This window comes from Phocoena phocoena, chromosome 15, assembly GCF_963924675.1.
Source record: "Phocoena phocoena chromosome 15, mPhoPho1.1, whole genome shotgun sequence".
Classification (NCBI taxonomy): domain Eukaryota; kingdom Metazoa; phylum Chordata; class Mammalia; order Artiodactyla; family Phocoenidae; genus Phocoena; species Phocoena phocoena.
The window spans coordinates 928,002-955,992 of NC_089233.1; the positions used below are offsets into that span (position 1 = coordinate 928,002).

Below are 27,991 nucleotides of genomic sequence, written 5' to 3' on the forward strand. Positions count from 1 at the left end.
GACCAGGCGTGCAGTCGGGCTGCGGCCCGGCTCACATCACAGCCTCCATGTGCAGGATCCTCAGGGCCTCGGAGATCTGGGCGCTGGTATCCATCTGGCCATACATGCCCACCAGGAAGGCCCGGTGCAGCAGCACGGCTGCGTGCTCTGGGGACAGACGAAGATCCCGTCAGGCTGCACTGCCCTGACATCCTGGCTGCGGCGGCCAGGTCACCGGGCAGCTCTCAGAAGTGGAGCCTCTGGCCTTTCCCCGAGAGCCTGGCCCCCGGCGCCGAGGCCTCCGGGGGCGCCAGGGCCTGGGTGGGTGGGGTCGGGGCAGACTCACCGTGGCAAAGGAGGGTGTACTCCGGCAGGTTCCGGAGGGCCGTCTGCGCTACTTCGAAGTCCCGGCTGCCCAGGCAGTACATGAACGTGGGCAGGAAGTCGGCTGCGATGCTGGAAGAGCCACGTGCGCAGGTTGGCACCTCCCCCCGTGCCAAGACGGCCAAGGCCCCGACGCCTCCCCAGAGCCCCGCGCCGGGCCCCACCGGACAGGAGGAGTGGGAGGCCTGGCCCAGGGCACCGGGCGGCCCGTGGTGGCGGGTGACGCCGGCTCACCTGGGGTTGCTCTGGATGGAGCGCAGGGCCAGGCTGAAGGCCAGGCTGCGGCAGGACTCCTCAGCTGAGCTCATCAGCCGCTGCAGACTGGTCTGCGGGGGCGGCGGTGGTGTCAGCAGGGCCACCCTCCCGCCCAGGGGACCCCGCTCCCTAGGCCTCCAGCCCCCTCCACACGCCCGTCACCCATGAAGCACATAGGAGGCCCAGCGCAGAGCGGAGGAGCGGCCGCCTCAGTTCTGGGCGGGACTGAGCATACGGGGCGGGGCCGCACTCAGACATGGCACCCGCCCCCAAAGCCCAGCCGCTGCGGGCTGAGCTGGGTGCCCAGCAGGAAGGAGGGTGGGGGCGGCGTCCCTGTTCGGGGCCCAGCGTGCCTTTGCCCTCCCGCCCCAGCCTCTGACACGTGTCCCAGTTCCTCCGGGCACATGGCAGCTCCCGCACCGAGAAGAAGCCCAGGATCTCGGGTCTCCGCCGGGACATCTCGTCCACGTCGCTCAGAACCTCCAACAGATCTAAAATGGGTAGAAAGCGTGTTGCTGAGGGCCGGGCTGCAGCTGCTGGGCTCGGGGGCGAACCTGTCCCCCACACAGCCCAGAGGCAGGAGTGGTGGAGTCCTGGGGCCAGAGCCCGCTGCCCCACAGCACACCCGCCGGGCAGGGACCCTGGCCTGGCCTCAGCACAGGCTCTGGTGGAAGGACCTGGTTCTACAGGTGTAGCACGGCTGCTCATAACGTCAGCGCCGGTGCCTCCTGGAGCTCCCACAGCATCCCTGGTGCTTGCTCAGGCCAGGGGGCCCCCAGCACCTTGGGACAGAAAGCACTGGGGGTTCCGCTCACTTCCCAACTACCGAGCCAGCGACCCCAAACCGGAGGTGCTGGTCGACCAGGCTTTCAGAGGTTTCTGAGGGGCCCAGGGATCTGCACCTGCTCCGCGCCCCCCGGATGTCTGCCCCGAAGCCACACTGCACAGACATGCCCTGCCCCTCCCCGCAGGTGGCCACCCAGGCCCTCGGCTCCCCCGTAGGGGACCAGGGGCTGTCGGCCAGCTCCCCGCCAGGCCCCTCTTCCTCGGTATCTACGGGGACTCCAGGGGGCTCCCCAGCGCCACTGGCCAGCAGAGGAGCCGCCCCCAGTCTCCAGCCCCGCTTCTCCCTCCAACCCCCGCTCTACCCACCCCTATTCCCACTCTGAGGAAAGAGCCCAGCCCCTCCCGGGACCTGGCAGGGGCCCTGCTGTCTTCTGGATGCCCCCCCCCAACCCCCAGGAGAAGCCTGGACGGCCAAGGGCCGCTGTGGGACCCAGGATGCTGCAGGGACAGAAAGGGAGGCCACCACCCACCGCGGGGCCAACTGGGCCTGGGGGAGCCAAACCCCCAAACTTACCCTCGACCGTCTGGCCCCGGGAAAGCCTCTTCACATAGGGGGCCACTTCAGCTGCGGTCAGAGGGGTGAAGAGGGAGATGCTGACCAGAGGCAGGGGGCCAGCCGAGCTCTCGTCTGCAAGACAGGAGACCAGTGCTGTCGGGTGGAGACGAGGACGGCCCGCCCCTGGCCACCGTCCAGAGGGCCCGAGAGCCCCGGACACACTCGACACCGAGGCCGTGGGATCCATGTGCGTAAGCGAGGGGCAGCCTCGCTGAACAGCGCCCGGAATCACACCAGACCCCCAAAGGTGCGGCCCCTGCCCTGGGCTGAGCACGGTGCCTGGTACACAACGGGCACTCAATAAATGTGCTAAAACGACGAGCCTGCTGGGAGCTGCCTGGGAGACGCGGCACTTCTCTCTCGAGCCTCTCACCCACCACACTGCGCGTGGCCTTCCCTGCTGCCCCTGGCACACAGCAAGTGCTCAATAAAGGCGCCTGCGTGCAGAGCACTGTGCTAGGCGCGTCCGTGGACGGCCAAGAGTCACACTCAACACCAGCGACTTGGCAAAACCAGGGCAGAATGGCCGTGAAGGGCCAGCACTGGACCTGGGCCCCCGGGCACTCGGCCCATTCACAAATCCACCGCATGCCCGCTAGACACGATGCTGCAGGTGCCGGGTCGCCCCACTGTAGGGGCCCCAGGGTGGGGACGGGGACAGAGAACAGAGGGGCCTGGTTGGTCCCACAGAGGGCAGGTGCTGTAGGTCTCGCTGGCCACAACACGACTCGGTGCTTTGCGCGTGTCACGGACCCAGGGCCAACGATGCCCGAGGGACGCCCAGGGCAGTCCAGCCCGCAGCCCCGGCCCCACTCACCCTCGCCCTCTTCGTCCAGGCCTCGGTCAGCCCTGCCGTCCCTGCTGGGAAGGCTCAGCCCCGCCAGGAGTGACTTGAGCATCACCAGGTCACTGCTGTCGAAGGACAGGTCACTGGGGGAGCGAGGTTCTCCGTGAGGACCATGCCACAGGTGGGAGGCAGGCAGGGCCCCGTGGGCAGGGGCTCAGGAGGTGCCCCGGGGGCCGAGGGAGGAGGAAGCCAGCTCAGAATGGCCCCGGCGCCGTGGGCAGCGTCTATCCCCGCCAGCACGCCCCTTGGGAGCTCCCAGCCCTGAGCACCGCCACGACGGGACCCTGGCCGGAGAGGAGCCGTGCCAGACGCGCACACTCACTGGAGCGCGTCGGAGTGTTTCTGCAGGAAGGCGATGGCGGCCGGGGCATTGCAGGTGATGTACTTGTGGGTGAACTGCACGAACTTGCTGATGAAGGGGGCCAGGTGGCGGGAGGACTTCCTGTAGTTCTGCAAGGGAAGCGCGAGGGGGGAAGCATCCCGCCTTGCCCGCGTCGCTCCCCCTGGAGCCTCACAGCACGCCCTGGACACCGCCGCCGCCGCCCTCTGCCGGGCAGCACGTTAAGGTCCCTAAGGGTCAGGAGTCGCCTCGTCCCTCATGAACCCTGAGGAGCGTGGGGTCCCCCCAGGCACGTGAGCAGCTGGGGGCCTTCCCCGGGTGAAGCTATCAGACGGGCAGGTGGCCTGGCCGTGCCCCTGATGCAGCCAAGGGCTGTGCCCTCACCCAGCCGCCACAGGTGGACAAGGGGACGGACCCTCAGTCCTGGTCAGGAAGACAGGGGCTGCCAGAGTCGTGGGAGCAGAAGGGGCACGAGCTGAATGGGGAGAGCTCAGAATGGTGGAGGGAGCAGGCAGGGCGAGCAGGGGCACCGGCTGAGAGGGGCACAGGGAGAGGGACCGGGCACTGGGGACGCCCGGGCCCCCGAGGGTGGGTGGGGCACCCACCAGCAGCAGGCGGAGAAAGGAGAGCAGGCAGTCCCACAGCGCCCCCTGGTGCTCGCTCTGGAACACGTGCGGCTGCAGCAGCTCCAGGATGCCCAGCACGTGCAGGAAGAAGGTCAGGTGGCTCTGCTGCCGGAACTCCTGGAAGTTGAGGTGGCTGCGGCCGTGCAGGAGGGCGGCGATCATGGGCAGGTGCCTGGGGGCGACGTGTGCGCTCGGTGGTCCTGGGCCGTCTCCCCCGGCCCCGCTCCCCGCCCCCCGCTCCGAGGGCCGACATCAACTTGCACTTGGAGACCACCCAGAGCCCGCTAACCCCCACCTCACGTGATGTCCTGGGCCACCCACCTGACCCACCCTGTCCCGCGTCCACCAGGCCCCTAGCCCTGAGACCCAGCTCAGGAAGCAGCCGAGGCCCTGGCTGCCCGTGGCGACACCGCCACGGTGTCCGTCCACCTGCTCTTAGCCGCAGAGCCCACCTTACAGCAACGCCTGACGTGGGAGCCGCTCCCGGCTGGGGCGGGGAGGGCACCCTGACAGCGAGCTGTGCCCACTCGGGCTGCAGGTGGGACAGGCCAGGCGGTACCTGAGCAACAGGATGGGGTGGGCCACAGCCAGCTTCCGACAGGCCACGTTGGCGTCGGCCACTCGGTTCTCGGCCGCCCGGGAGTCACTGGTGTCCGCGAGGAGGGTGACGAAGCGGTGAATGAGGCCGTCCAGCTGGGAGGGACGGGGGTGGTCAGAGCTGGGGCCGCCTGCAGCCCTCGCACCCTACCTGTCCGCCCCCCGCCGAGTTCGCCGCCCACCGCCGCAGGGGCTACGATGGGGCTCCCCGGGCAGTCTGCGGCCTGCTCCAAGGCCCCCAGACCCCAAGGCCCTGGTGTGGCCCCTAAGGACCTGTGCAGCGACCCAGAGACGCCTGTTCCCCCAGTGCCTTCTGCTGCTCTTGGGGCTCAAGAGGCCGTGGCCAGAGCTCCCAGCCAAGCTCAGCACATGGTGTGTGAGGTCACCCTCTCCGCACAAACAGGATAAAAGCCCTGTTAGCTTGGACGAGAAAAACCAACCTTACAGATAGATATAGCATAATTTCACGAGTGCAAAACAAGTAACACACTAAAGTGGAAGGAAGCACAACTGGAAAAACATCAACTTCCCTCCCCGTCCCGGGAAGCTAGGGCAAGCAGCAGATCCGACTCCAGGGTCCAGCCCAGGGAACACGGGCAGGGGGCCCACCAGACCCCCCTTCCCCCGCCATCACCCAAGGGAGGTGAAGGCAGATGCCACGCAGACCCGCGCACGGAGGACCCACGCTGGGCCAAAGGCCAGCACCACGGCAGGCAGCCGGGAAGGGATGGGGGTGCTGGGACGCATGCAACACCGTCACACACGCACCACCCGGCCTGTTGCAGTCAACGGTCCCTTATCAGGGAACGAGGGGGGACACCCACTCTCCTCGGCTCCACACCCAGAGGACTTCTTGGAGGAGGAAAAGATCGTTTCCAGACCCTTCGAGAGGTCGGACAGGCGAGGGCGGCAGGGCAGGCTCTGCCCTCAGATGTGCCATCGACACTCACCAGGTGCCTGTTTTATCTTTAGACCTGAGAAGTTAGCATTTCTACCTCCAAGTGAAGGACAAAGGCGGCCCCAGTGACCCCGGAGGGCTTTACCTTGCAGACGCTGCTGCTGGCGGCCCCTTCGCTGTGCAGCAGGACGCCAGGCACAGGCACCCGGAGGTCTGGCCGCTGCAGGTAGAGGTACACGAGCAGGTCTCGGCAATGCCTGCCCAGCATGCTGCGAGAGACCAGAGACCAGACTCGGGGTGGCCACGGGACCGGGGAGCCGCTGTTCCCACTGCGTGCAGAGCTGGCGTGCCAGGCCCCTCGGCCCTACCCCACCCCCACTGGCGGCCTGGGCTCGCTCCCACGGTGCTCACGTCTGAGCGGCGGCCTCCCAGCACAAGGGCAAGGGGACAGGCGGGGGCTCCGGAGCCCGGGGTCCCGCACCCTCACCTGTCAGCCCACTGCTGGATGCAGCTCGTCAGGTGCGCCGTCACCTTCCTGACGCCCTCGTCACCACCGCGGCAGCAGCTGAGCAGCAGGGGCAGGCGGGCCTGGAGAAGGCTGCAGGCGCTGCTGTCCCCGTCCTGGCTCCTGGCCTCTGCCTCCGCCAGGATCAGCTCCGCCAGGCCGATGAGCTCCGGGGCCTGGACGCGCAGCACCAGCTCCTCCCGCCGCTTCTGCAGCCAGGCACCGCCGGTCAGACCCGGGCGCGTCTCGCCACGTCCGCCCGCCACCCCACCCTGTGGGCAGGGGACACCCCAAAACCTGCCTGAGGGGTGCGCTGGTCCCTGCCCTGCCAGATTCGAGGAATGTGGATGCAGGCCCAGAGGAAGTCCAGGGAGGCCGAGGGGTCAAACCTGGAGGAAGCGAGGGGACCTGGCTGAGCACCAGGCGTGTCTCCAGGCAGAGGGAGGCGGGGAGTGGGGCCCAGGTCAGCTGTCAGGGGCCGCGGGCCGCCCCACCTGACCCCTCTGCAGCTCACAGTGGCAAAGCTAAGGTCAGTCCCGCCCCGCCCCACGCTCGCAGCCGCGCACAGGGGCCTCTGGCACCGCCGCAGCACAGCACAGACGCCAGCCATTCACGCGACCGGAGGACAGGGAAGCCGACTGTCTGCCTGCTGGTCACCCAGAGAAGGGACACCGGGCCAGGCAAGAGGGCCTCGGTTCCTGAGGACGCCGGGGGAAGGGTGCTGGATCAGATCCCTCCCACCAAGGCCCCCGACACTGCCCTCTGAACTCGGCTCCTGGAGGAGTCTGGGCAGGGCGGCTGCCACATGGCACCCCAAGGCCCACGCTGCCTGTGGCAGGAACAGACCTGCCGGTGGGGGACAGAGGTCTGGGGGACTCACCTCTGCTCCCGGTTCTTGCCCAGCAGGATGTGGATACACTGGTGCAGCGTGGACCAGTTGGACTGGTGCGTGAGCAGGGCTAAGAGGTAGGGTCGGAAAGACGGCACCTGCGGGCCAGGATGGCCTTTGCCCTGGGGAGGGAGGAAACCTGGGATGGTCCCCGCCGGGCTGACGGCTCTGCCAGGTAGCGTCAGCAGGTGACAGCCCACGTGTGCCAGCACAGAGCAGAGGAAGGTGTCCGTTTCGAGGCAGACCCGAGGCTCCCGCCCGGGAAGCCACCCAGCCCGGCCGGTCACTCCGCAGATTAAGCGCGGGCTGAACCGAATCCACTCCTCAGAGACCAGGAGACACGCGAGCAAAACCCTGGGAGTGGGAACACCTGGGCAGGCGGGGGGCGCGGGAGCGTGACCGCCTCTCTCAGAAGCGCAGACCCACCAGCACGCGGTGGGATCACAGGCAGGGGATGCCCAGCCCCTCCCCGGCCATCTGGTCAGCGTTTCCTCACCTTCCCCACGGCCAGATGAGCTAGGGGACCCCACCACCCCCGCAGAGCCCTGACGTGGGCTCCGACCCCTCTGAGGACCCCACCCCTCGTCACGGGGTGCTAAGCTCCACTCCCCCTACCGCCTCGTGCCCCGTGAGGACCTGAGCCCACAAAGGACCAACCCACCCACCCCCCCGCCTGCCTCCGTGGCCAGATCTGGCCAGTTGTGGTGACCCACTCAGAGGAAACATGGGACCTGTCTGGCCACTGAGACTCTGGCCTCGGATCTGCTGGAACTGAAAGAGAGCCAACCCCACCCTGGGGCTGCCGGGCGGACTGTGGGCCCAGGGCGCCGTGCGCGAACGAGGCCCACCTTTGTGCTCTGGGAGAACAGCAGCCGCTGCTGCAGGTCAGGGCAGCTGCTGACCACCTCGGGGTCCAGCATCTCCAGCCAGTCGACAAGGAGCCCCGAGCAGGGTCCCAGCCACACAGCCTCCAGGCTGCAGGGAAGGTGGGGTGGGCTCAGACACGGCCGGCCAGGGCCGCCCCCCGCTCCCCCTCCCAGCCGGCCACCGCCCCGCCGGCTCACCTGCAGCCGTCAGAGTCCTGCTTCCCCAGGGCCGGGGGCTCCCCCTTCTCCTGCAGCAGCAGTGAGCTCACCACGGACACGGGCCCCGAGGCCGGGAAGGTGGACGCAGCGGAGAAGATCGCGGCCAGCAGCTCCTCCAGGTGAGGCGACCTCACAGCAACCAGACCCCGGAGGACTGAGGGTGGGGCAGAGAGGGCCCCTGTGTCACTCCAGCTCGGGGGGCCACCGGACGCGAGGACAGAGAGCCCCGCCCCTGGGCCCTGTTCTGGGGGCGCCCAGGAGAGGGACCTGTATGCGGGGCGGCGAGGCGGGGTCTTTGGGGCGCCCGGGGCTCGAGTACCTTTGCTGATAAGCTCGGGCTCCACGTCACACCCCTCCCCAGACTTGAGGGTGGCCGCGATGGCGCGGATGGTGGAGCTGACCACTTCCGGGTCCCCGCGGAACGTCAGGGCCTCTGCCAGGTGCAGGAACCCGCTTCGCACTGCAGGGGAGCGCTGTGTGACCCACGGGACTCTTGCCAGGGGTGCCGGGCAGGCGACTCCCCTCGGTTCCCACACATACGCTCCCCCCGGGGGGCCTTCCCAGTGCCCCGACCCCCAAACCTCTGGGCCCCACTCACCCTGACGCCACCCGGGACCCATCTGGGAACAAGGCCCCGGTCCCCCCGACGCGACGGCCAAGAGCCCAGGACCCCCGCCGGCACCATTGACCCTGCCTCACCATCGCTGATCCGGCGCCGTGCCGAGTACTGGGCGGCAAACAGCTTGAGCTGGGCCTGCAGAGGCCCGGCCTCCACGGCAGGGCTGTCCAGCCACTGCAGGGTCTGCACGAGCACTTTGAGGAAGCGCGACGAGAAGCCGGTGTCCTGGGGCACACAGCGCTGGGGACAGCGCAGCACGGCTCAGACAGGACCAGGGCCGGGCGGAACCATCCCGCCTGCCACAGCGGGGGCCCCTCCAGCGCCCATACCCACAGCCCATGAGGGGTCTGCTGCCTCCTGTCCTCACAGGGCTCAGAGAGAAACGACCAAGGAGGTAGCACACACGTGGGCACGCACAGGGGCAAGTAAGGCGAACGTGGCAAAACTACCGAAACCAGGTGGGGGATGTGGTGAAAGCCCAACATGCTCACGGGAAGCTTCTGTCACAGGAGCAGGGGACGTACCCCCAGATCCGCAGCAAAAGCTGCGTCTCTTCACTTAGGGGCAAGAGCTGAGGCCACGGGACAGCGTCAGGGCACCCGGTCAGCCGGGGCCCGAGCAGGCCTGGCCACAGGAGCCCCGAGCCTGGGGGACGGGACGGGGGCCTTGGCCACGCGAGGCAGAGCCCGGGCGCGGGGACTCGGGGAGCGAGGCGCAGGGCCGTGCCAGGGCCTACCTGGTACTGGCAGAGCTGGCGCATCAGAGGACAGGCGAGGAAGTGGTTCTGGTGCATGACCATGACCAGGGCGCCGCCGTGCGGGGAGTTCAGCAGGGTGGCGAGGGCCTGCAGGAGGCGCACCGCGACGCCTGGCACCTCGGGGCTCCCCTGGCGGACTCGCGCCAGCTCCCGGCCCAGGGCCTGCTGCAGCGCCAGGGCTACAGGGCGCGCGCTGGAGCTCTGCCACCGCGGGCTCGGGCTCAGCGGGAAGATCTGGAGAGAGGCAGCCATCAGGACCACGCGGCTGCCAGGTGGGGCCTTCCCCAGAGCCATCCTCTCAGCCCACACCCCGACCCCACAGAGGCTGCCGGCAGTTGGCACTGGCGTGCCCGGTCCCCAGCAGACTCTCCTGAGGGGCGTGGGGTGGGGGCCAAGGACTGGGACGAGGCCCATGGCAACAGGCCCAGGAAAGGCACACACATGCGCATACGGGCGTGTAAGCGTGAAGATGGAAAGCGCACACCACTGCTCTGCAGCGCCTGTCACCATGAGGAGGGGGCGAGAACACACGTGCCCAGGGAACCCCTGGCTGTGGATTCCAGGCGGGAGGAGGGGCCGGGGCAGAGGGGGCCGTACCTGCAGGAGCATGCTGGCCAGGTCGTCCTCGGGGCCCAGAACCCGCACCTGTGTCACGGCCCGGGGCCTGCCCTGGCCCGGTGGCTGCTCTGGGCTGCTCTTGGGTTTCGGTGCCTCCGTGCTGTCTGCAGGGAAGGAAGAGCAGGGCGGCTGAGAGGCCATCACGGCCAGCTGTGGCGGGGACCATGCCGACCACGGCCGGGCTCGCCCGGCGGCCCACCGCCCAGAGAGGAGCGGGCTCCCAGGCCCTGCAGAGGGCTCTCTCCCCGGGACCCCCAGCCTCGCCCGTGGGCCCATAAACAGGAGCCCGGACGCCGGGCAGAAGCAGACGCTTCCCGAGTGGCCGTGCGAGCCGGGATGGGTGGGTACCTCGCCGGACGGGCAGGGAGGCTGTGAGCAGGGAGTGGAAAGTCTGGCCTCCGGACGCCCCTCGCTCGTGCTGGACCTCGACCAGGTGAGCCATGTAATCTGCAGGGGGGCAGCCACAGGTAAACACGGGCCCCCAGGGAGGAGGGAAGCTCTCCGCACGGTGCCCGCAGAGCTCCAAGCCTCCCCAGGACCCGGGAAGCTGGGCGACAGGCTCTTTCCACAGAGAATCAGGCAGCGCCCGCAGCTCCCTCCACCCTCCAACCCGAGGGGTGGACGCAGCTCCACCTTCCTGCTCGCAGTCCCTGCCCTGGGGCTGTTCCACTCCACCCACAGCCTGGCTCTCCAACCGCAGCCCCACGGCGGGCCCGGGGTGTTCGGGCGAGGACCCCGGCTCTCACTCTTGTCCATGATGTTCTGCTCCAGGGTCTGGGGGTCGTGGGCCACCGCCTGGTCCAGATACTGGAGAAGTTTGCTCATACTGGACACAGGGATGCCGAAGGACTGCACGAACAGCAGCAGCTGCTGGGGCTCCAGGTCCTGCAGGGCTGAGGGTGGCTCTCACTCAGCGACTGCCACCTGGTGACCCTGGCCCGCGGGGCCTGGCGGGGCCCAGGGCCCAGAGGGCAGCTCCAAGTGTGGCTGCTGGGTCCTCAGGCCCCCCACCCTGCGTCCTGAGGCTGCGGGCCAGCCCTGCGCTCCCTCCAGCTCAGAGTCAAGGCTCCCCTGAGTGTGTCCTGCTGCGCTTCCCAAGCCAAGCCACCCCCCAGCCAAGCCACCCCCCAAACTGCCCGGCCTGCCACCCCTGCTGGATACCATGCTGACCACGGGCGGATGCCCTTCCTCCTCACTGCAGACTGCCCGAGGCCACTCTGCACCCCAGAACCAGCTCGGAGGCCCCAGCCCCTCCTCCTCCCCTCCGAATCCCTGGACCACTTGGTCTTCTTCGTTCCTCCTCCAGCACCACTTCTCACTGGAGGCTCTCAGCCTCCCCGCCTGACCACAAGGGCCTGCGGGCACCTGTCAGGGCACTGACAGCTCCACAAACATCTGCTGAATAACAGACGCCCCGGAACCCACCAGAGGCCCCCGAGCCGTCCTCTCTCACGGGCAACAGCTAGAACACACACCCAGGCCCACAGCAGGAGGCAAGGCCCGGTTCTGCCCTCTCGAGCCGCGCCCAAGCCATACCGGCGTCCACCAGGCGCGGAACCTCCGAGCGGATCATGCGCAACTTCAGCCAGTCGGGCAGCAGCAGCGCCTCTTCCGACGTGTCCACCAAGAAGGCCGTGGGCAGGGGCTTCTTCTCCGGGAACCAGATGTCCAGCAGCGCCTGGAACTCGCCGTCACCAGCTTCGGGAGAGACGACAGGGCAAGCACCAGGGCCGCCTCAGCGAGGCCTTCCCAGACCTCGCCACCCTAGGAGCTCCGGCCGCACTGAAGGCTGAAGGCCAAGGCCAGCACGTCCTCGGTTTACAGGTGCGAACTGGGGCTTCAGAGGATGGAGGAGAATCTACCAAGAGCTGAGCGCGGCCCGGCGACAGAGGCTCTGCACAGTTGACTTGTGTAATCCTCACAACCGCGGCGTCGGCCCGCCTCGGCTGAGGAAACGGAAGTGCAGAGCTGGCCCGGCCGCCCAGGGGACGGTGTGAGGCTGGGGCCAGCAGGCTCTCTGGGCTCTGTGGGCTTGGCCAAACCGGCTCCTTCCAGGGCTCAGGCTGCGCAAAGCCCCGGGCAGCCAGTAGGCCAGGCCGGCACAAGGCCAGCCTCCCCTGGACACAAGTAAGTGGCAGAGCAGCCCACAGCGTCAGCCACGGAGGAGGGAAGGAGAGGCTGCCAGGCAGAGAGGTTCCAGGAGGCCGGAGGATCAGCCGGCTCTGGACACAGCCCACGGCCAGCGAGCCGAGGGCCACACCCCAGGCCTGTGGAGAGGACCTGGGGCTCACTGCTCTGGGCACCAGCGTCCCCTCGGCTGGAGAGCCCGGTGTGGACACCTCCACCTCCGGAAACCACAGTGCAAAGAGGAGCAGGCACAGAGGTGCCCAGCAATACCCGCGTGCACCTCACGACAGGACAGCGTGTGGGCTGAGGAGGCAAGGAGTCTGGACACCCCAGCCTGTGGATCGGAAGGGTCGGCAGTGCACGGGGTCCCGCCACGTGGAGGCTCTCGCGTGCGCCCCCAGGACGGGCAGGGAAGGGGGTCCACCGCCACGGGAGACCCAGGCCCCACCGCCCGCGGGCTGCTCACCGCGGGGCGGCCCCAGCGTCAGGAGGATGACCATGGCGTGGACCACCAGGATGTGCATGGTGGCCGTCTCCCCACTAGTCCAGCGCAGGAAGACCTGGTCTTGCGACTCCGACTGGAGGGAGAGGAGGCGGTGAGCGGGCCGAGGCGAGGGCCACGGGGCCGGGCCCGGGGCGCCCGCCCGCCTTACCCAGCTGTAGACCTCCTCGCCCTCCTTGCTCTTGCGCATGCGCTGCACGTGGCGGGAGAAGATGGAGAGCAGGGCGGCCAGCACGGCGTCCGACCCGGCGCCGCAGGAGCGCTTGGAGAACAGGTGGGACATGATGGTGGAGCGCTCCACGATGAGCCGGGCCACGTCCTGGGGGAGCGCGGCATCAGAGGGCGTGGGGCCCCCTCCAGCCGCGCCTGGCCAACAGCCCCATCCCCTCGGAAGGCCGCCCCAATGCCACGTCCGCTCTGCACAACCACCCCCCGCCACCGGGCAGCAGGCCGATGACGGACGGAAGGGCCCACACGCAGGGAGAGCCCCGCAGCCGCGCAGGGCTGTCAAGTGCCAAGCGGGCGGGAGGGGCAGCAAGACGTGACAGGCTCCCTGGAGAGGGCCGGCCCCGCTCGCTCGGAGAGGAGCGCGAGGCATGGGGCACGGCGCCATCTGCCCTCGAGCGACAGTAACACACGCTTCTCAAGACCCAAAGGGAAAGGCCGTCTGCAAACAGCCGGACACCACGTTAACTTGAAACCTACAGCAGTGACGCGGGGCAGGCTGGCCCCTGGACCAGACTCAGAAGGGCGAGGCCTCCAGCCCCAGACTTTTATTACCGTCCAGCCCCTCGACGAGGAACCCAGGCTTGGACAGAATCCCCCTGCCCACCGACCTCTGTCTTCAGCCCGTTCCCTCACTCCGTCCACTCACTCATTCTACAAAGACCCAGGGCCTCCATCACTGTCAGCGGACACGCTAACAGGGGAGCAAGGTCAGAAGAAAGACGGCCGGAAGAGAGGACGACGAAGTAGAAAACGGGCATGTGCTCGGCTCACAGGGCCTCCCCAGCAGGGAGCGGGATGCAGGCCCCAGCCGCAGACTCCTGGGCCGGCCTCCTGCCCCTTGGCCTCCTGGGTTGGCCAAGCCACGCCTCCCGCAGCCCAGAGCCACAGAGGCGACCAGGCCTGGATGATCACAAGGGCACTGGGGGCTCCTGCCCTCGACCCCTGCTCCGGACAGAGGGTCACCGGCAAGGCAGCTGGGCGCTCAGAGCCCACAGCCGAGGTGTGGCCCTGCTGGCCCTGCATCCTGACTGGTCTGGTCGGTGTCCCCCAGCCCTGCCCCCCTCACCAGGGCCAGGTCGCTGTGCTGGCTCTGCTCCTCCACGGGCGTGTGCTGGGACAGGTAGACCAGGTAGGCACTGATGGTCTGCGGGTCCGTCTCCATGTGGATGGCCTGGGGAGTGGGGGGGAGGGAGGGCGTGTGAGCGCATGCCCGGCAGTGCAGCCCGCCGCCCGCCCCGCGGCCCCTCACCTGCTGCAGCGCCAGGGCGGTGGTGGTCCTGACGCTGTCGAACAGAGGCAGCCTGGGCAGGTCTCGCAGCAGCCATTGGTAGCCCTGCAGCGCGTCCGTGTCGCCCGAGTCCTCCTCCGTGGGGGGCTCCTTCTCCTCCCCGTCACGCAGGCTGCCCTCCGAGAGCACCAGGGACAGGCCCTGCAAGCAGACACGCGCCGTTCTCGGGGCCACCACTCCCTCAGAGCCACGCGCGAGGGCCGCTTCCCGGCAGAGGCGTGGTGCGCCGGGAGCGACCTCACCTGGGGCGGAAGGGGCACGGGCCGGCTCCCCTGGAAAACCGTCGCCAGCGCCTCGGGAAGCACGGCAGGCGGCCACTGAGCTGCTCTCGGGACGCTTCCCAGTACCACCCAGGGAAGGGGCCCACACGGGGAAAAAGGTCTCTGAGCCCTGCGAAGCTCATGACTGCAGCCTTTCTGTGCCCAGGAGTCAGCCAGAATACGTCTGGGTGAGCAAAAATTCCCATCTTAACAAAAACGGGGAGAGCAGGGGTGCGCGGGGAGGAGCGGGTCAGACCGGCCACCTCACCTTCGTGGCCAGCACCCGGGAAGCCACCTGGGAGGAGCCGAGGCGCCGCAGGAAGTAGTCCAGCACCTCACACGTGGTCTGCTCGTCGGCCCTGGGGCCCAGCAGCAGGTCCTGCAGGCGGCCCAGCAGTTGCCGCTGCTTCTGCTGCCTCTGCAGGGACAGGGGCCCCTCAGGGTGGGTCTCCAGGGCCGGGGGGGGGGGGGGGGGGCGGGGCTGGGGCGGGGCTGGGCGCCCACCTGCCGCTTCTTGGCCTTCTGCTCTCTGCTCTCGCCCTCCTCCTCCTCCTCCCCGGAGGCGGGCTCGTCGGCAGCGTCGTGCAGCAGGAACTCGCACAGGCACTGCACGGGCAGCACGTCCAGGGAGCCCTCGCTGGACTGTACCAGGTCGGCCAGCCAGGGCATGGACTGGGAGGAAGCCTGGGCGGGGCGGCAGCCGCACGGCTTCTTCCGGCTAAGGCTGCCGCGGCCCCCCGACCCACCTGCCCGCCCCCAGCGAGGACTCCCGAAGCGGCCCTGTGTGTGCCCGGGAGCCCGTCGCCATGTAGCCCTGTCTCCGGGTGTGCCCTCTTCTGGCCACGGTCTCAGCTAACGCCGCAGCGCACTGACGCCCCTAGAAGGTTCCCCGCCCGCCCGCCTGCAGCCAGCCTCCTCTCCCAGACCACAGCGGGACTCACCTGCCTCTGGATGATGTTGAGGAGGAAGTCCGGGTTCCGGCTCCGACACAGCAGGTGCCCGAGGCGGAGGGACTGGTTGAGGCCTTTCACCTGATCCAGGACGTGAGGGGGAGGCCTCCGGGGCGGCCCTCTGAAAGTTCCACATGACCCAAGCGTGTCGAAGCCGCAAGCGCACTGCTCCCCAGTCGACAGTGCCGGGTGAGGGCGGGGCCGCCTGCCTCCCACCTGTGGGCAGCTGCCCGTCTTCCCCGAGGCCCGCGGTCCCTCCCCTCCTGGCCCAGCCACGGGGGGCTCTCGGCTCCACCATCGCCCAGCCGCGCGGAGGACCAGGACAGCGGCCAGGACGCGGCACCCCCGCCCGCCCCTGCCAGCCCGGGCCCGGCCCGAGCTCCGCGCCGCGCATACTGGGGCTCAAGGCTGGTGAGCTGGGACAGCAGCAGGCTGCTGCTCTCAGTGATGGTCTGCTTGGTGGACGCAGCGGCCAGGTGCCCCTCGAACGCCAGGATCTCCTGCTTCTCTCGCTGCGAGACCTGCAGCTCTCGGGTGACCATCTCAGTCCGGGTCTCCTCGTCCGTCAGGGTGCACGGTGGGTACGAGTAATTGCTGGGGACCAAGCAGGAGGAACCTGTCGCTGGGCCACCAGAGGCTGGCTGCCACCAGGCGGCGCTCAGGGTCGGGGGTCAGAACTTAGGGCGGCGTCCCTCGCCCAGGCCCAGCTCGAGCCGTCAGGCTGTGGAAGGGACCCGGGGGGGAGGGGGGGAAGCGTCGGCAACACGGTCACAGTCAGACCCCCATGAGGGAGGTGGGCAGCCCTCAGAGCCCACAGCCGGCCACCCTCTCTTCCCACACAGCTGAGTGCTGGTGCCTCCAAAATCAGCCAACGTGTCAGGATCCTGGACCCGAGCGGCGTCTGCCCGGGATGGCCACATGGGACCCCTGGACCCTTTCCAACAGGCCATGTGGCCCAGGGCACACAGGGCACCCCAGGCCGACTCACGGCTTCAAAGACACACGTGGCTTTCTGGGGGCACAAACAGCTGGACTCCTGTCACGTGTTCAAAATCTAACCTAGCTTCCTGAGACAGCCACAGGACGGCCCGGACAGGTGCAGCCTCGGGCCGCACCCAGACCCCACGGTTCCCACACGCCACGGCCTCAGGCTCCGCTCCACCTCAGCCAGCGTCCCGCGGCGACCCTCGCTGCCCCCGAGTGCGCCGGCAGGCTGCACCCATCCCCGCTGCAGGAGCACAGCACACACACGCGTGCCGCCCAGGAGGGCCCAGGGCCCCACAGCACATGGCGTCGCTTGATCCCACTGCCCCCAGTCCAGCGAGGGGGCAGCCGCGCAGAGTAGGGAGACAGCAGAGCAGCGGGAGGCCCAGCGCGCCCCGCTCCCAGCGTAGCACCGGTGGGCCCGCCCTCCCGGTCCCAGAGCGGCAAGCCACTTACTTGGTCATCACCATCTCCATGAGCATCTTCAGTGTGGGGTACTCCTCCCAGGCGGCCAGGCCTAGGGAGCAAGGCGACAGCAGGTGGTAGCTGGGACTCCCGGCCGAAGACCCACCCCCTCCCACGCCCACCCTCCAGTGCCCAGCCAGGCTCTGCTCCAGGTCCCGACATGCAGGACGCCCAGGAGAGGGAAAGGTCAACACCGGCCCAGGGGACCACGGCTGGCCAGAGGGGGCTCACCGATGTTCTCTGGGTTGAACGCGGCGATGACCAGCAGTAGGGGCCACGCCTTCCAGTAGAGGGTGGAGATGGCGAGGTTCGGAGGCTGGTACCTGGGACGCAAGGTGTCGATGGCTCAGCCTCGGGCCAGGAGGTCCTGGACGGGAACGGGTCCAGGCCATGGCGGCAGCCGCTTCACAGACCCGAACGTCAGCACTGGAGCCTCAGTAACTCCTCTCTGGGACTTGCAGCCCCAGGATGTGCATGGCTGTATCCAGCACACCGCTCAGGCCCACACCCCAGCCCTGGGCTCCGGGACACGTGCCCTACTTCCCTCAGCCTTGGCCTCCCACCCTACAGCGCGGGAACAGGGGAAAGTGCTAACTACTGTTGTCATTCTCTGCGTCAGAAAACCAGAAAACACCCCAGTATCCGTCAACGCGTAACCATAACTTTCAAAAGCAACACATCGTGCTATCGTAATAACAGTCCTTTCAGATGATGCGACCGAAAGCAGCTAAGAAGCTGTTAGGAAAAATGAAATAAATCTGATATGATGACTTGGCAACACTCCCCAAACTCGTCTACAGCTTGGACACAGTCCCCCCACAATCCTGGTTGGCTTTTTTGTGGAAATTGACCAGATGACCCTAAAATTCACATGGAAACGCGAAGACCCAGAAAAGCCAAAATAATGTTGAAAAAGAATAAAATTGGAGGACCCACACTTCCCAATTTCAAAACCCAGCACAAAGTTACAGTAATGAAGACAGAAGTGTGGGCGTGAGGACAGGCATCTAGGTCAATGGAACAGAACTGAGGATCCAGAAATAAACCTATATGTTTAAGGTCAACTGGTTACCCATAAAGGACAATGATTCATCCGCGTGAAACAATGAAGTCAGAGCCGCACCTCACACCGTATACAAAAATAAATTCAAACTGGATAACAGACCTAAACGTTAAGGCTAAGACCATAAAACTCTCAGGAGAAAACACAGGAGTAGATCTTTGACACCTCAGATGAGGCAATGGTTTCTTACGCGTGACACGAAGACCCAAGAAACCGAAGAAACATGAACTGCACCCTATCAGGATTAAAAAGCTTTTGTGTCTCAAACGGCACTAAGAAGGGAAATATCTACAGATTATAGGTGTGTTAAGGGTCTCACTCCAGAACCTATAAAGAGCCCTCACAATCCAACAACAAATATTCAAACAACCCAGTTAAAACTGGGCAAAGGACTCAGATAGACATCTCTCCAAAGAAGGTGTTCAAACAGCCACAAGCACGTGAAAAGCTGCTCGACGTCACTAGCGATTACAGAAATGGAAATCAAAGCCAAAATGAGGGACTTCCCTGGCGGTCCACTGGTTAGGGCTCTGCACTTCCACTGCAGGGGGTACAGGTCTGATCCCTGGTCAGGGAACCAAGATCCCACATGCTGCGGCCAAAAAAGAAAAAAAGCCGAAATGAGATGCCACTTCACACCCACTAAAACGACTAAAAAAGATGGACCATCAGTCTCAGCAAAGATGTGGAGAAACAGGAACCCTCGGACCCTCTGCTGGGAAAGTGAAACGGTGCAGCCGCTGTGGGAAAGTCTGGTGGTTCCACAAAAGGTTAAACACGTGACCCAGCAATTCTACTCCTGGGTATCCTCGCGAGAACTGAAAACATACATCCTCACAAAAACGTATCCGTGGAGTTGCCAGCAGCATGGTTAACAACAGTGGAAACAACCTAAGTGGGCGTCAACCAGCAGACAGATCAACAAAACGCAGTGCCTGCGCTTGGCCACAGGGAGGGACAGAGTACAGGGGCAAAAACTAAAAGTCGGAGGGACCCCGCACACGTGGCGCTCAGTGCAAGGAGCCAGCCACACAGGACCACGCGCTTTATGACTCTGTTTACATAAAGTGTCCGAAAACGTCCAATCCACAGGGACAGAGTTGATTCGTGGGGTCTAAGGCCTGTGGGTTTGGGGGCGGGGGGACGGGGAGCCACAGTTGGCGGGAACAGGTTCCTTAAGGGGACGTGGTTCTAAAGTTAGGCTGGCAATGGCTGCACAACCCCACGAATGTACTAAAAGCACCAAATCACAAACTTTAGATGAGTGAAACCTATGAGAAATGAGAGCCATATCTCAGTCAAGCGGCTTAAGGAAACAGCACGAGCTCACTGCTGCCTAGAAAACACCGTGAATGTGTTCACACGCAGGAAACAAGCATCTAAGTGACAAAGACCAAAAAGGGAGCAGGTCAGAGACCCAGGTGACGGCAGTCAACCAGGCCTTGGGTCGTTCGCTGCATGGCCCAGCCTCGTGGGAGTCTGTGGACGGGCCCCTGGAGCCTTACCCAGGCGGGAGCTGGATGTTCTCCGGGTGATGGTAGGTGCACAGGTTCAGAACAGCGTCGATCAGCTGGATCCTCTCCACCTTCAGCACTTCCACATCTGAAAACCAGAAACCACACACGGCTCACTCGGTGGATGTCCAGGCCCAGACTCAGGCTGTGGACATCAGAGAGCGAGGAGACGGGGCAGCGGGGGCCGGGGACGACACGGGCACACGGCAGGATGCAATGACACACAGCCAGCGTGAGCTGGCCTGGGGAGCCGGGGCCCGTCTCCACCACGTGGCACCCGAGCTGGAGGGGAGCAGGCAGGACCGTGGGCAGCACAGCGCCGCTGGGCTCGGGGCAGGGCCGAGACGCGACCACGCCCGTTTCTGGAGCAGAAGCACCAGGGCAGAGCCCCCGGGGAGGCAGCGAGCCCCGCCACACTGAAGGGTCCGCTCCAGGCCCATCGGCAACGGGACACACGTACGCTCTAGAACAGGGACTGCTCTGCACAAGGCCACCGCAGTGGCCCGTTAAAGAGGCGAGAGACACACACTCCTGCCGAAGTTCAACCACATGGGAATGGGCACAAGTCCAGGGTGAGCTCCAGAATTAGCCTAAGGACGAGGGTGCCGTCCAAGACACACGCACAGCCTGATGTCCGATGCCCATGAGGTCAGCAGCGGGGGTGGAGCCCAGTGGCAGGAGGCCGTCACCCACAGGGGGCGGGACAAAGCCCGAGGCCCTCACCGTCGGCCTGCACGGCTGCAGCCCGCTTCACCAGGTGGTCGGCCAGCTCCAAGGCATCGGCGGGGCCCAGTGGAAGCTCCCGTGACAGCCCGATGACCAGGATGCGCATCAGCGTGTCCTCCAGGATGGGAACCTCTGAGCAGAGGCGGAGGAAGAAGCTGCGGGCACAGCAGGGAGAGGCTGGGCTGGCGGGAGCCCACCCCAAACCCGCCGGGGCCGCCCACCCCCACGGCGGGCGAGGAGGGAGCAGCCGCCCACCCTCCCCGTGGCCACTTGTGCCCGATGCCCCTGTGGACCACGCCCCGCCGTCCTGAGGAGGGATGTGAGGGGAGCCCAGCCTCGTCCCGCAGCCCCCGAGCTGTGACACGAGACGGGCGTGGAGCACAGGCGGGTGTGAGATGAGCACGCTGACCGGGCCCACAGTGGGGACGGACGGGAGCGGCCTGTCAGCACAGGGCAGGGTGTCCCCAGGCTCAGGGGACAGAGCACGACACTGGCTGAGGGAGGCAACACGCGCGTGCAGCTGCTTGGAAGCGAGGAGGGGCAGGGAGCTGGGGAGTCCCAGGGCACAGGCACCGGCTGAGTCCCCGGGAGGGCTGCAGGTGATGTAGCAGAGACACCACACCCTTGGGAAAAGCGGCACAGGGTGTGCCAGGCGGGACAGGGACGGTGACCCTGACCAAGACCAGACAGTCTCTGGGCTGGCTTCAGTGAGCCTGGCCTGGGCAGCCCTCGTGGCCCAGGGCCGGAAGGCGTGCTCACTTGCGGTCACTCTCGGGTGGCCAGTTGTCCCATTTGTAGTAGGTCTCGGGCTGCTCTGTGAAGAGCACCTTGTGAAGGCTGCAGGGTGGAGAGAGGCATCAGGGTTGGAGTAGACAGGGCCCCCCGCCAACCCTGTCAGCCCCCACGGGCTGCGAAGCCGCACGTGCAGAGGGACCGCCCGATTCTTGAGCTCGGCAACCCCATGGCACCTCTGGAGGGCCTCCAGCCACCCCCCAATAAGGCCTGGGCGGCTGGCAGGTGACAGAGCCCCCCAGCAGGGGGCTCCCAACCCTGGTCAGACGGGACCCCACCTCCCCTTGTAGGAGAAGGCTCTGCCCGAGGCCCTGACACCACACAAGGGTCGGCTGCTGCCCACCAGCCCCTCTGGTTCCTAAGAGGCTAGTGCGAGCCGGTGGCCTGTCACCTATGAGGTGAGCCCTGTCACTCGTCACCAGTCAGACCAGGGAGTGGCTGCTCATCCCGAGCAGAAGAGCAGCGGCCGTACCAGTGCACGTAGTCCTTGGGGGCGAGCTTGCTGATGGAGGGGACGACGGTGTGCAGCCACCAGACGGCGTCCCGCTGGATTGCGGCGATCTGGTTCTGGAAGGAGCGCAGCACCTCCAGGTCTGCGGGGTACAAGACAGTTACAGAGCCCGCACGGCAGCCAGAGGGTCTAGCTCAAGGCCAGGCGCAGGAAGGAGGCCTGGGCGGCACAAGCATTCCGCACCGTCTGCAGGTGAGGAAGGCAGACCGGAGACGGAGTGGGGAACTCGGCTAGGATAAGGTTCAGTGAACACCTGACCACCCTCACAGGCCCAGGGCAACTCGGGGAACTGAAACCCTCAGGTTCCAAGTGTCCTTCAGCCAATCGCTTAAGGGGCCTGTGCAGCCAGGCCTCCCCAGGATCAGCCATGAACCAAAGCCGGCTGACCCGAACACCACCGCCCTGCTTCCCCACCTACCCCTGGCCCAAGGGCCACGAGCCCGAAATGCCTTCACAACGGCACCAGGATCCACGTGAACAAACCATCCAAGCAGAGAACGGGCCTGGACCAGGAGCTGGTGTTCTCAGCCCAGATGGGAGGAACAGGAACCAGCAGGTTCCACAAGCTCCCTCGGTCTCTCGGAGCTGTGCCGTGGGAGCGCCCCTTCCCGCTCCCTGCCTGGGCCTCGGGGACGGCCTACAGCCGCGGAAGCACCCACCATTGCCAGGCCCGGAGCCTTACTCTTTTTCTCTCCTTTGTCCCAGGCGATGCCGGCCTCCTTCACCTGGGCCGTGATGCCCAGCATCATGGACACGGCCAGCACGTCTGTGATGTGCACCACAAAGCGCTCCTGCAAGCACAGCCCAGCTCAGCGGGGTCTGCATCCCTTGCCCAGGTCCTGGGCACACGAGCCACCGGGACAGGAGGACGCTGGACGGAAGGAGGCCTTGGGACCAAGAACCGGCCAGCAGCAAGGCCAGGCCGGGCCACAGGCAGGGAGGAGGCTCAGCCAACAGAGCTGGACGAAGCCCGCCCTCCCGAGGAGAGGACCACCCCGTGGGCTGTCTGCCGACCTGCCCACATGGCACTCAAGACCCTCCACCCCCGGCCCCAAGTCCTGCTCTCCAGCGGCACCTCCCGCTGCCCCCAAACACCCCAAAATCTACGGCCCTCTGTGCACCATCTGCGTCGCCCTGGCTGCCCCAGCCCCGAGGTCACCGGCTCCCCGGGGGGCACCCGGCCAGTCCCTCCTTGGACCTCGCAGGATGCAGCCCCCGCTGCCTCCGGGATGGGCCACCGTGCACACGGGGCACCAGTCACAGCCAGGTGCACTCCGGACAGCGCAGGGGAAACCGCTGGGCGGGACCCGAGCGCTAGGCAACCCGCACGGGCCTGGGGGCCGCCCACCTTGAACTCCATGTCCAGGTACTGGGGCTCCTTGCGCTCCTGCATGAGCCCCAGGCAGAAGGCCTGGAAGTTGATCTCGTGCTTCGTCTGCTTGATGATCTCGCGCAGCAGGGCCCGCGAGGCCCGCAGGTAGTCGTCCTTGTTGGTCAGCAGGTCCTGGAACACCATGGCCAGGAACTGGGGGACAGAGAGCGCCAGCAGCTGCCGGGGCCGCCCGCCAGCTTCCGTCCTCACCAGGCTGCGGGAGGTCTTCCCGGAGCCCCCGGACGAGGCCCCCGCCAGCTCCCGCTGCACGTCCAGGCCCGGCCCCCGGCCTCCCCACCCCCGAGCCTCTCGCACACGGCTTGGCACCACGCCGGGCGCGGGGCGGGAGTCGTGGGCGCGAGGCCACGCCAGGCTCGCACCTTGGGCGCCTGGGCAGAGCTGTGTTGCAGCACGGCGTACAGGGTCTGCATGTTGTTCGGGTTCCGGGCGTTGGAGAGCTCGTTGAAGATCACGAACTTGATGGTGGTGCCCAGGTTGTCCCTGTGCGCGTTCAGCAGCTCCCTGGACGCGGACCAAGCGCCGGAGTGGCTGGGCGGCCCCCGCCTGCCGCCCCCCGCCCTGCGCCCCCCGCCCCGCGCCCCCCCGCCGGGCGCACCTGACGCAGAGCGTGTAGTGGTTGAGCAGGACCTTGGGCTTCAGGCGGATCTTGATCAGGTGGGAGATGACGTCCACGTCCTCGGGGCCGTGCGTGCCGCAGTTCATGCACACGGACATGAGCAGGTCCTGGGCCGGCCGCGTCAGCTGTGGGGCGGCCGGGGCGGGGGCGACGCGTCAGCCCCGCGGCCTGGCCCGCCGGCAGGGCCCCGCGCGCACGGCGCCCCTCACCTTGGGGTTCTGCAGCCACATCTCCAGCTTCTGCACCGCCATCAGCCGCACCTCCTTGTAGCCGCAGGTGGAGGTGAGCAGCCGCAGCAGGTTCCGCGAGACGCTGTCGATGGGCTGCCGCCGGGTGAGCTGGTCGCGTAGCACGTCGAGGACGTACTCCTCCACGCTCTCCGCCAGCTCCTCGTACCTAGGCCAGAGGGGGGAAGGCAGGCGGGCGGGAAGGCGGCGCGCGGGCCCTCCGCGGGGCGGGGCCTGGCAGGGCGGGGCGCGCAGTGCACCTACCTGGGCATGGGCTGGCCCTCCTGATCCGGGCTGAGCTTCTCCTCCGCGATCAGCAGCTCCGTCTGGCTGTCCTCCTCCTCTGTGAGGGAGGGGTGGGGGCTGCTCCCTGCACACGAGCGGCTCGTGGATACGTGCGCCCAGCTGGCCCTCGGGCACCCACGCCCCCGGTGGTGCCTGGCGCCGCGGAGGGAGGCGAACCGCCCCGGCCCCTCCCGCGGGGAACCCCGGCCCGGCCGCCCAGCCTCTCTCACCGGCACTGAGTTCCCCTCCGCTGCGCCCCGCCTCCCCCTGCAGCAGCACGCTCTTGGGGGGCATCTTGGTGTTAAAGGCCGTCTGGATGTTGTCCACAAAGGTCTTGCAGTGCGGGCTGTCCACCCAGATCCGCTCCCCCAGAGAGTCTTCAATGTACACCTGTGAGGACGAGGCCTGCACCTCCTGCCTGCCCTCTGCCACGTCCCAGCGGCGCCGCGGGAACGAGCGAGCCGGGTGCTTCCCCAGGGCCCCAGCGGACAGGAGCAGGGCCGCCAGACACAGCCCTCCAGGAAGAACGCGTTCAATTGCCCCTCTCTCGCCCCGGGGCTCCAGCGGCGCAGCCCACCTCCCACGGCCCTGTGCCCCCTTCACCGCAGCGGCGACCTCCTGGGAGAGGCCCACTCACCTTGACAAAGATCTCGGGCCAGTTCTCATCCTCCTCGTACGCGGCCATGAGGAGGCTGCAGGCCAGCACGGACACCAGGCTGTTCCCCTTGGCCTTGAAGTTGATGGAGGCGTCCCGCCGCAGGAGGCTGCACAGAGCCTGCGAGAGACGGCGTGGTGGCCGGGGAGGCCCGTCTTGCCTCCACCTGCCCCTTCCCAGGATGGAGGAGGGGACGCCCGGCCCTCACCTCGATGACCCCCTCCGTGGCGAAGATGTTGGGCTTGATCTTGGCCAGGTACATGAGGCTCAGGTACAGGGTGCTGTCCGGCTTGGCCCGCGTGACCTTCAGCTGCTTCACGGCCCCGCACAGCACTCCCTCCAGCCTGTCGTCGTTGCCCTCCAGCTCGGCCGCCTCGATCTCATCCAGCAGCACCGCAGGTGGGACTGGCGGGGGAGACGGGGCCCTGTCAGGCAGGCAGCTCCGCGCAGAGGCTCGCGGGGGCCCCAGGCCACGGGCTGACTGGGCCAACCACCAGAGACCGGCCGGCGAGGGTCTCAGGGCTGAGCCGGTCTCCCAGGAGGCCGACGCCGGGCAGATGCTGCCCCGACCCGCGGGAACGACCAAGACCACGAAGGGTCGGCCTTAGCCAGGTGCCACCACGGCCCTCTCGCCACACCCACACGGCTACCCAAGGGTGATCTGTTCTTGAGACACCTACTTTCCTACAAGTTGGACATTTTTCCTAAGCTTTTAAGTTAGCCAGCACGATGCACCCGCAGCCTTCCTTCTCTTCTGTCGTGGCCGCTTCTTTGCCGTCCCTCCCTGGGTCTGTCCCGCAGAGGCTTTTCTGCTCTGTCTTTGCAAGGAACCCACTGGGGGCTTCGAACCTCTTCCTACACAGCTGCCCTCTGCTCTGCTCTCCACCCCTTTCCTCTTCACTTCCGTGCGCGCGTCCTCTGTCCCCCACCTTCCTTCTCCGACGGGAACCGCAGCTCCGGCACAGCCCCTGCCCGCACTTGAGTCCACGCTCCTCTGAGGGTCCCTCTCGGCTGGGCTTCGGCTCCAACCCATGTTTGCTCTGCGCTGCGTTTGTGACTGTTGCGTTCTACCTATTTTCTCACTTCCATTACGATATCTTCTCTGACCCAAGGGGTTTTTTAGGATTGTGTTTTTGGATACCCAAACAATGGAAGGAGGCGTTGTTACTGATTTCTAACTTAACTGCACTGAAGACAGAGAATTCAACAGTAGCCCCTGAGTGCCTTCTGTGTGCCGGGGAAAATGACAAATAGGCAGGAAAGATGGACCAGAGCTACGGAACGTCCTGGCCGTGGAGATGTTCCAAGCACCACATGCTACAAGTAGCTCAAGTCAGCCTTTTCTCCGTTCTGCTAAAGGTGTTTGTAAAATACGTTATCGTTCTGGACGTGCTTTTCAGAATCGTATTCCATCCAACCTTCAAAGCCACCTTTTCTGGGAGTCACGCAATGGTAAAACAATACCGAAGCACAGCCAGCAGCGCAGACGACCGTGGCCTGAGTCAGGACTCGGCCCCGCAAGCGCTTCCAGGCCTGACGGGCACCAGCCACCAGCGGAGGGCCCTGAACCGAGGGTCTGACTCAGCTCCCAAAGCACTGCTCCAGCCCCGTCCTCCGCCTCGGCTCTGGCCACTGCGTGCCCCGTTCCCCAAGCACAGGTCCCGCTCCAGGACGCGGGCCTCCCCTCAGTGGTTTCTCCTCCAACAGCCTGCACTGCCTGTTAAGATCCCATCCAGCCTTTCAGGCTCAGTTTCACGCTCTGGTTCCCTGATGGGCCTTCCCTCTCCGGACGCTGTCCCGTGAGCACCTGTACGCTCAACACCTGGGACTGGTGTGATGTTTAACAGACCTGATCTACAGGGCCTCGTGGGGCCACTAGAAATAATCAACGGAAAGATGGTACAGAAAAGTAAGGGAACGTTAGGGGCACACAAAATTAAAAGCTTTCGTGTAAACAGCGGGCTTGTGGATCAGCTATAAGCTGTCTTTAATGCTGTCGTGTTACCTTTCCAGCTAAGAGAATAAGAGCAGGGAGGTAAGGCCTTCATTGTCAGGAGCCGGGAGAAAGGAGGAGGCAGCACAAACCTCCTCGTCCCGGGGGGAGAGCGGTCCTCACGAGACGTACAGGCTACGAGAACAGCACCTGTCTGGGTACGCTGCCCTGTACCCCCCATGCTCAGAGCAGAGCCCGTCACCGTGGAGCGAGCCCGTTCCCAGAGGGCAGGCGCTGGCGGCCCCCAGGAGTGCATCAGCCTCACACCAGCTCCGCCCCCGGAGCTGGGACAATGGAAATCCGTACAAGGCTTTCCAATCCAGGAGGCCCTGGCACATGCCCTGTCTGCTTCACAGAGAAGGCCACCGGGACGCGCGCCATCAACGCTGCTCCTGCTACGTGGCAGCAGCCCATTCGGGCCCCAGATCTACCTGTGCCGTCTTGCCCTGAGCGACACAAGCACTTCCCATCGCTGTCACAGAATCTGAAGCACAGTGGGGTGAAGGCACCCTTACGAGAGGTGCTTTGAAAAACAAACTTGCAGATGACTCCTGGCCTCCATTCTCCAAAGAACCTACACTCCACCTACAGTGCTAAGCCAGAAGTGGCCGTTCCAAACCCCTGGTGCACAGACAAGGCGTGGGCTACATCCTCTGGGGGACGTCAGGGGCTGACTTTACCTTCAATCGGGACCACAGACGGTTCCTTAATCGAGGGAGAGATAGCACGTTTCTCTGCCACTGCGGCCTCAGCCAGGCGTCCCAGGGCACTCAGAGGGGGTGTGGAGGAGAGTTTTGGGCGCTTGGTGAGCCCGGTCAGGGCCGAGGCGCCCGCCAGAGCAGCCGCAGCATCCCGCTTGCGCTCCGAGGGCAGGCTGGAAGGGGCAGGCTTCAGCAGGGTGGATGCCGTTTTCGATTCAGTGGCCTGACCCTTCGAGCCCAGAGCAATGAAGTCTCCTGGAGGAGGGTGCCCTGCAGAGAAGAGACATGGAGAAACGGGCACCTTCACACAGTGGCCGAGGTGGAAAGGGTGTCCGAGACCAACTCCAACCTCCTGTGATTTCTGAGGGGATTAAACAAGGGCTGGGGGAGGCAAGAAACCAGTCACCCAGCAAGTCCACGGCAGAGCTGGGACCGTATGACGGAAGCAACGACAGCCAGCCACACAGAGCTTACTACAGACCAGGCCACCTCTTGTGGACAAGTGTCAGTCCCCTTAACCCTCAACGAGTTTCTGGAACAGGCAGCGTTACTCTCACTTTACAGGTGAGGACAACCAGGCACAGAGAGGTTAAGTAACGTGCCCAAGGCCACACAGCTTGGAGTGGCAAAGCGCGGGGCTGAGGCCAGTCTGGCTCCAGCCTGCTTTTAGCCACTGTGTTTGTGCTGCCCCCTCCTCCCGGCTCGCGACTCCCAGAGCCGCCGGGACCAAGGGCTGCCCTTCGAGACCCCATTCCTGGAAACCGCGTTCGGCTCGGAGTAAACGAAGCCGCGACCCGACAGAGGAGCCAGGCCGGAAGCCCCGAAGCCGCGCCGCCGGGAGAGGTCGCGCACCCGAAGGCTTGGCCGCAGCGCTGGGCCTGCGGACGGTGGTGGGCTTGGCCCGGTTCAT

The 27,991-nt window shown here is 66.1% G+C and overlaps 1 protein-coding gene across 1 annotated transcript; it reads right to left on the reverse strand.

The window, feature by feature from the left end:
- Positions 1-31: 31 nt before the first annotated feature.
- On the reverse strand, positions 32-27,991 carry INTS1 (integrator complex subunit 1). Its single transcript, XM_065892068.1, has 47 exons — positions 27,934-27,991; positions 27,061-27,351; positions 24,596-24,792; positions 24,370-24,507; positions 23,963-24,122; positions 23,712-23,817; positions 23,430-23,616; positions 23,200-23,345; positions 22,964-23,105; positions 22,560-22,736; positions 21,894-22,002; positions 21,173-21,293; positions 20,668-20,745; positions 19,906-20,063; positions 19,174-19,270; positions 16,837-16,928; positions 16,597-16,657; positions 15,553-15,750; positions 15,148-15,277; positions 14,711-14,890; positions 14,475-14,624; positions 13,908-14,087; positions 13,725-13,829; positions 12,582-12,749; positions 12,395-12,506; positions 11,338-11,499; positions 10,548-10,694; positions 10,150-10,248; positions 9,781-9,905; positions 9,163-9,417; positions 8,507-8,666; positions 8,127-8,267; positions 7,787-7,961; positions 7,571-7,697; positions 6,714-6,844; positions 6,135-6,222; positions 5,816-6,042; positions 5,474-5,597; positions 4,393-4,526; positions 3,813-4,005; positions 3,190-3,317; positions 2,838-2,950; positions 1,979-2,092; positions 1,039-1,109; positions 598-689; positions 326-435; positions 32-147 (listed from the first exon to the last, which is right to left on the reverse strand). Exons 1-47 carry the CDS (start codon positions 27,989-27,991, stop codon positions 32-34), a joined length of 6,573 nt encoding a protein of 2,190 aa, XP_065748140.1.

Excerpts from the sequence above, each read along its gene's own strand:
- INTS1 (XM_065892068.1), bottom strand. The coding sequence starts at position 27,991 with ATGAACCGGGCCAAGCCCACCACCGTCCGCAGGCCCAGCGCTGCGGCC. Across the intron at positions 14,088-14,474 it reads CCCGGGTGCTGGCCACGAAG|GGCCTGTCCCTGGTGCTCTC; the intron begins GTGAGGTGGCCG and ends GTCTGCTTGCAG. Across the intron at positions 8,667-9,162 it reads GCCAGCTCTGCCAGTACCAG|CGCTGTGTGCCCCAGGACAC; the intron begins GTAGGCCCTGGC and ends CGCTGTCCCCAG.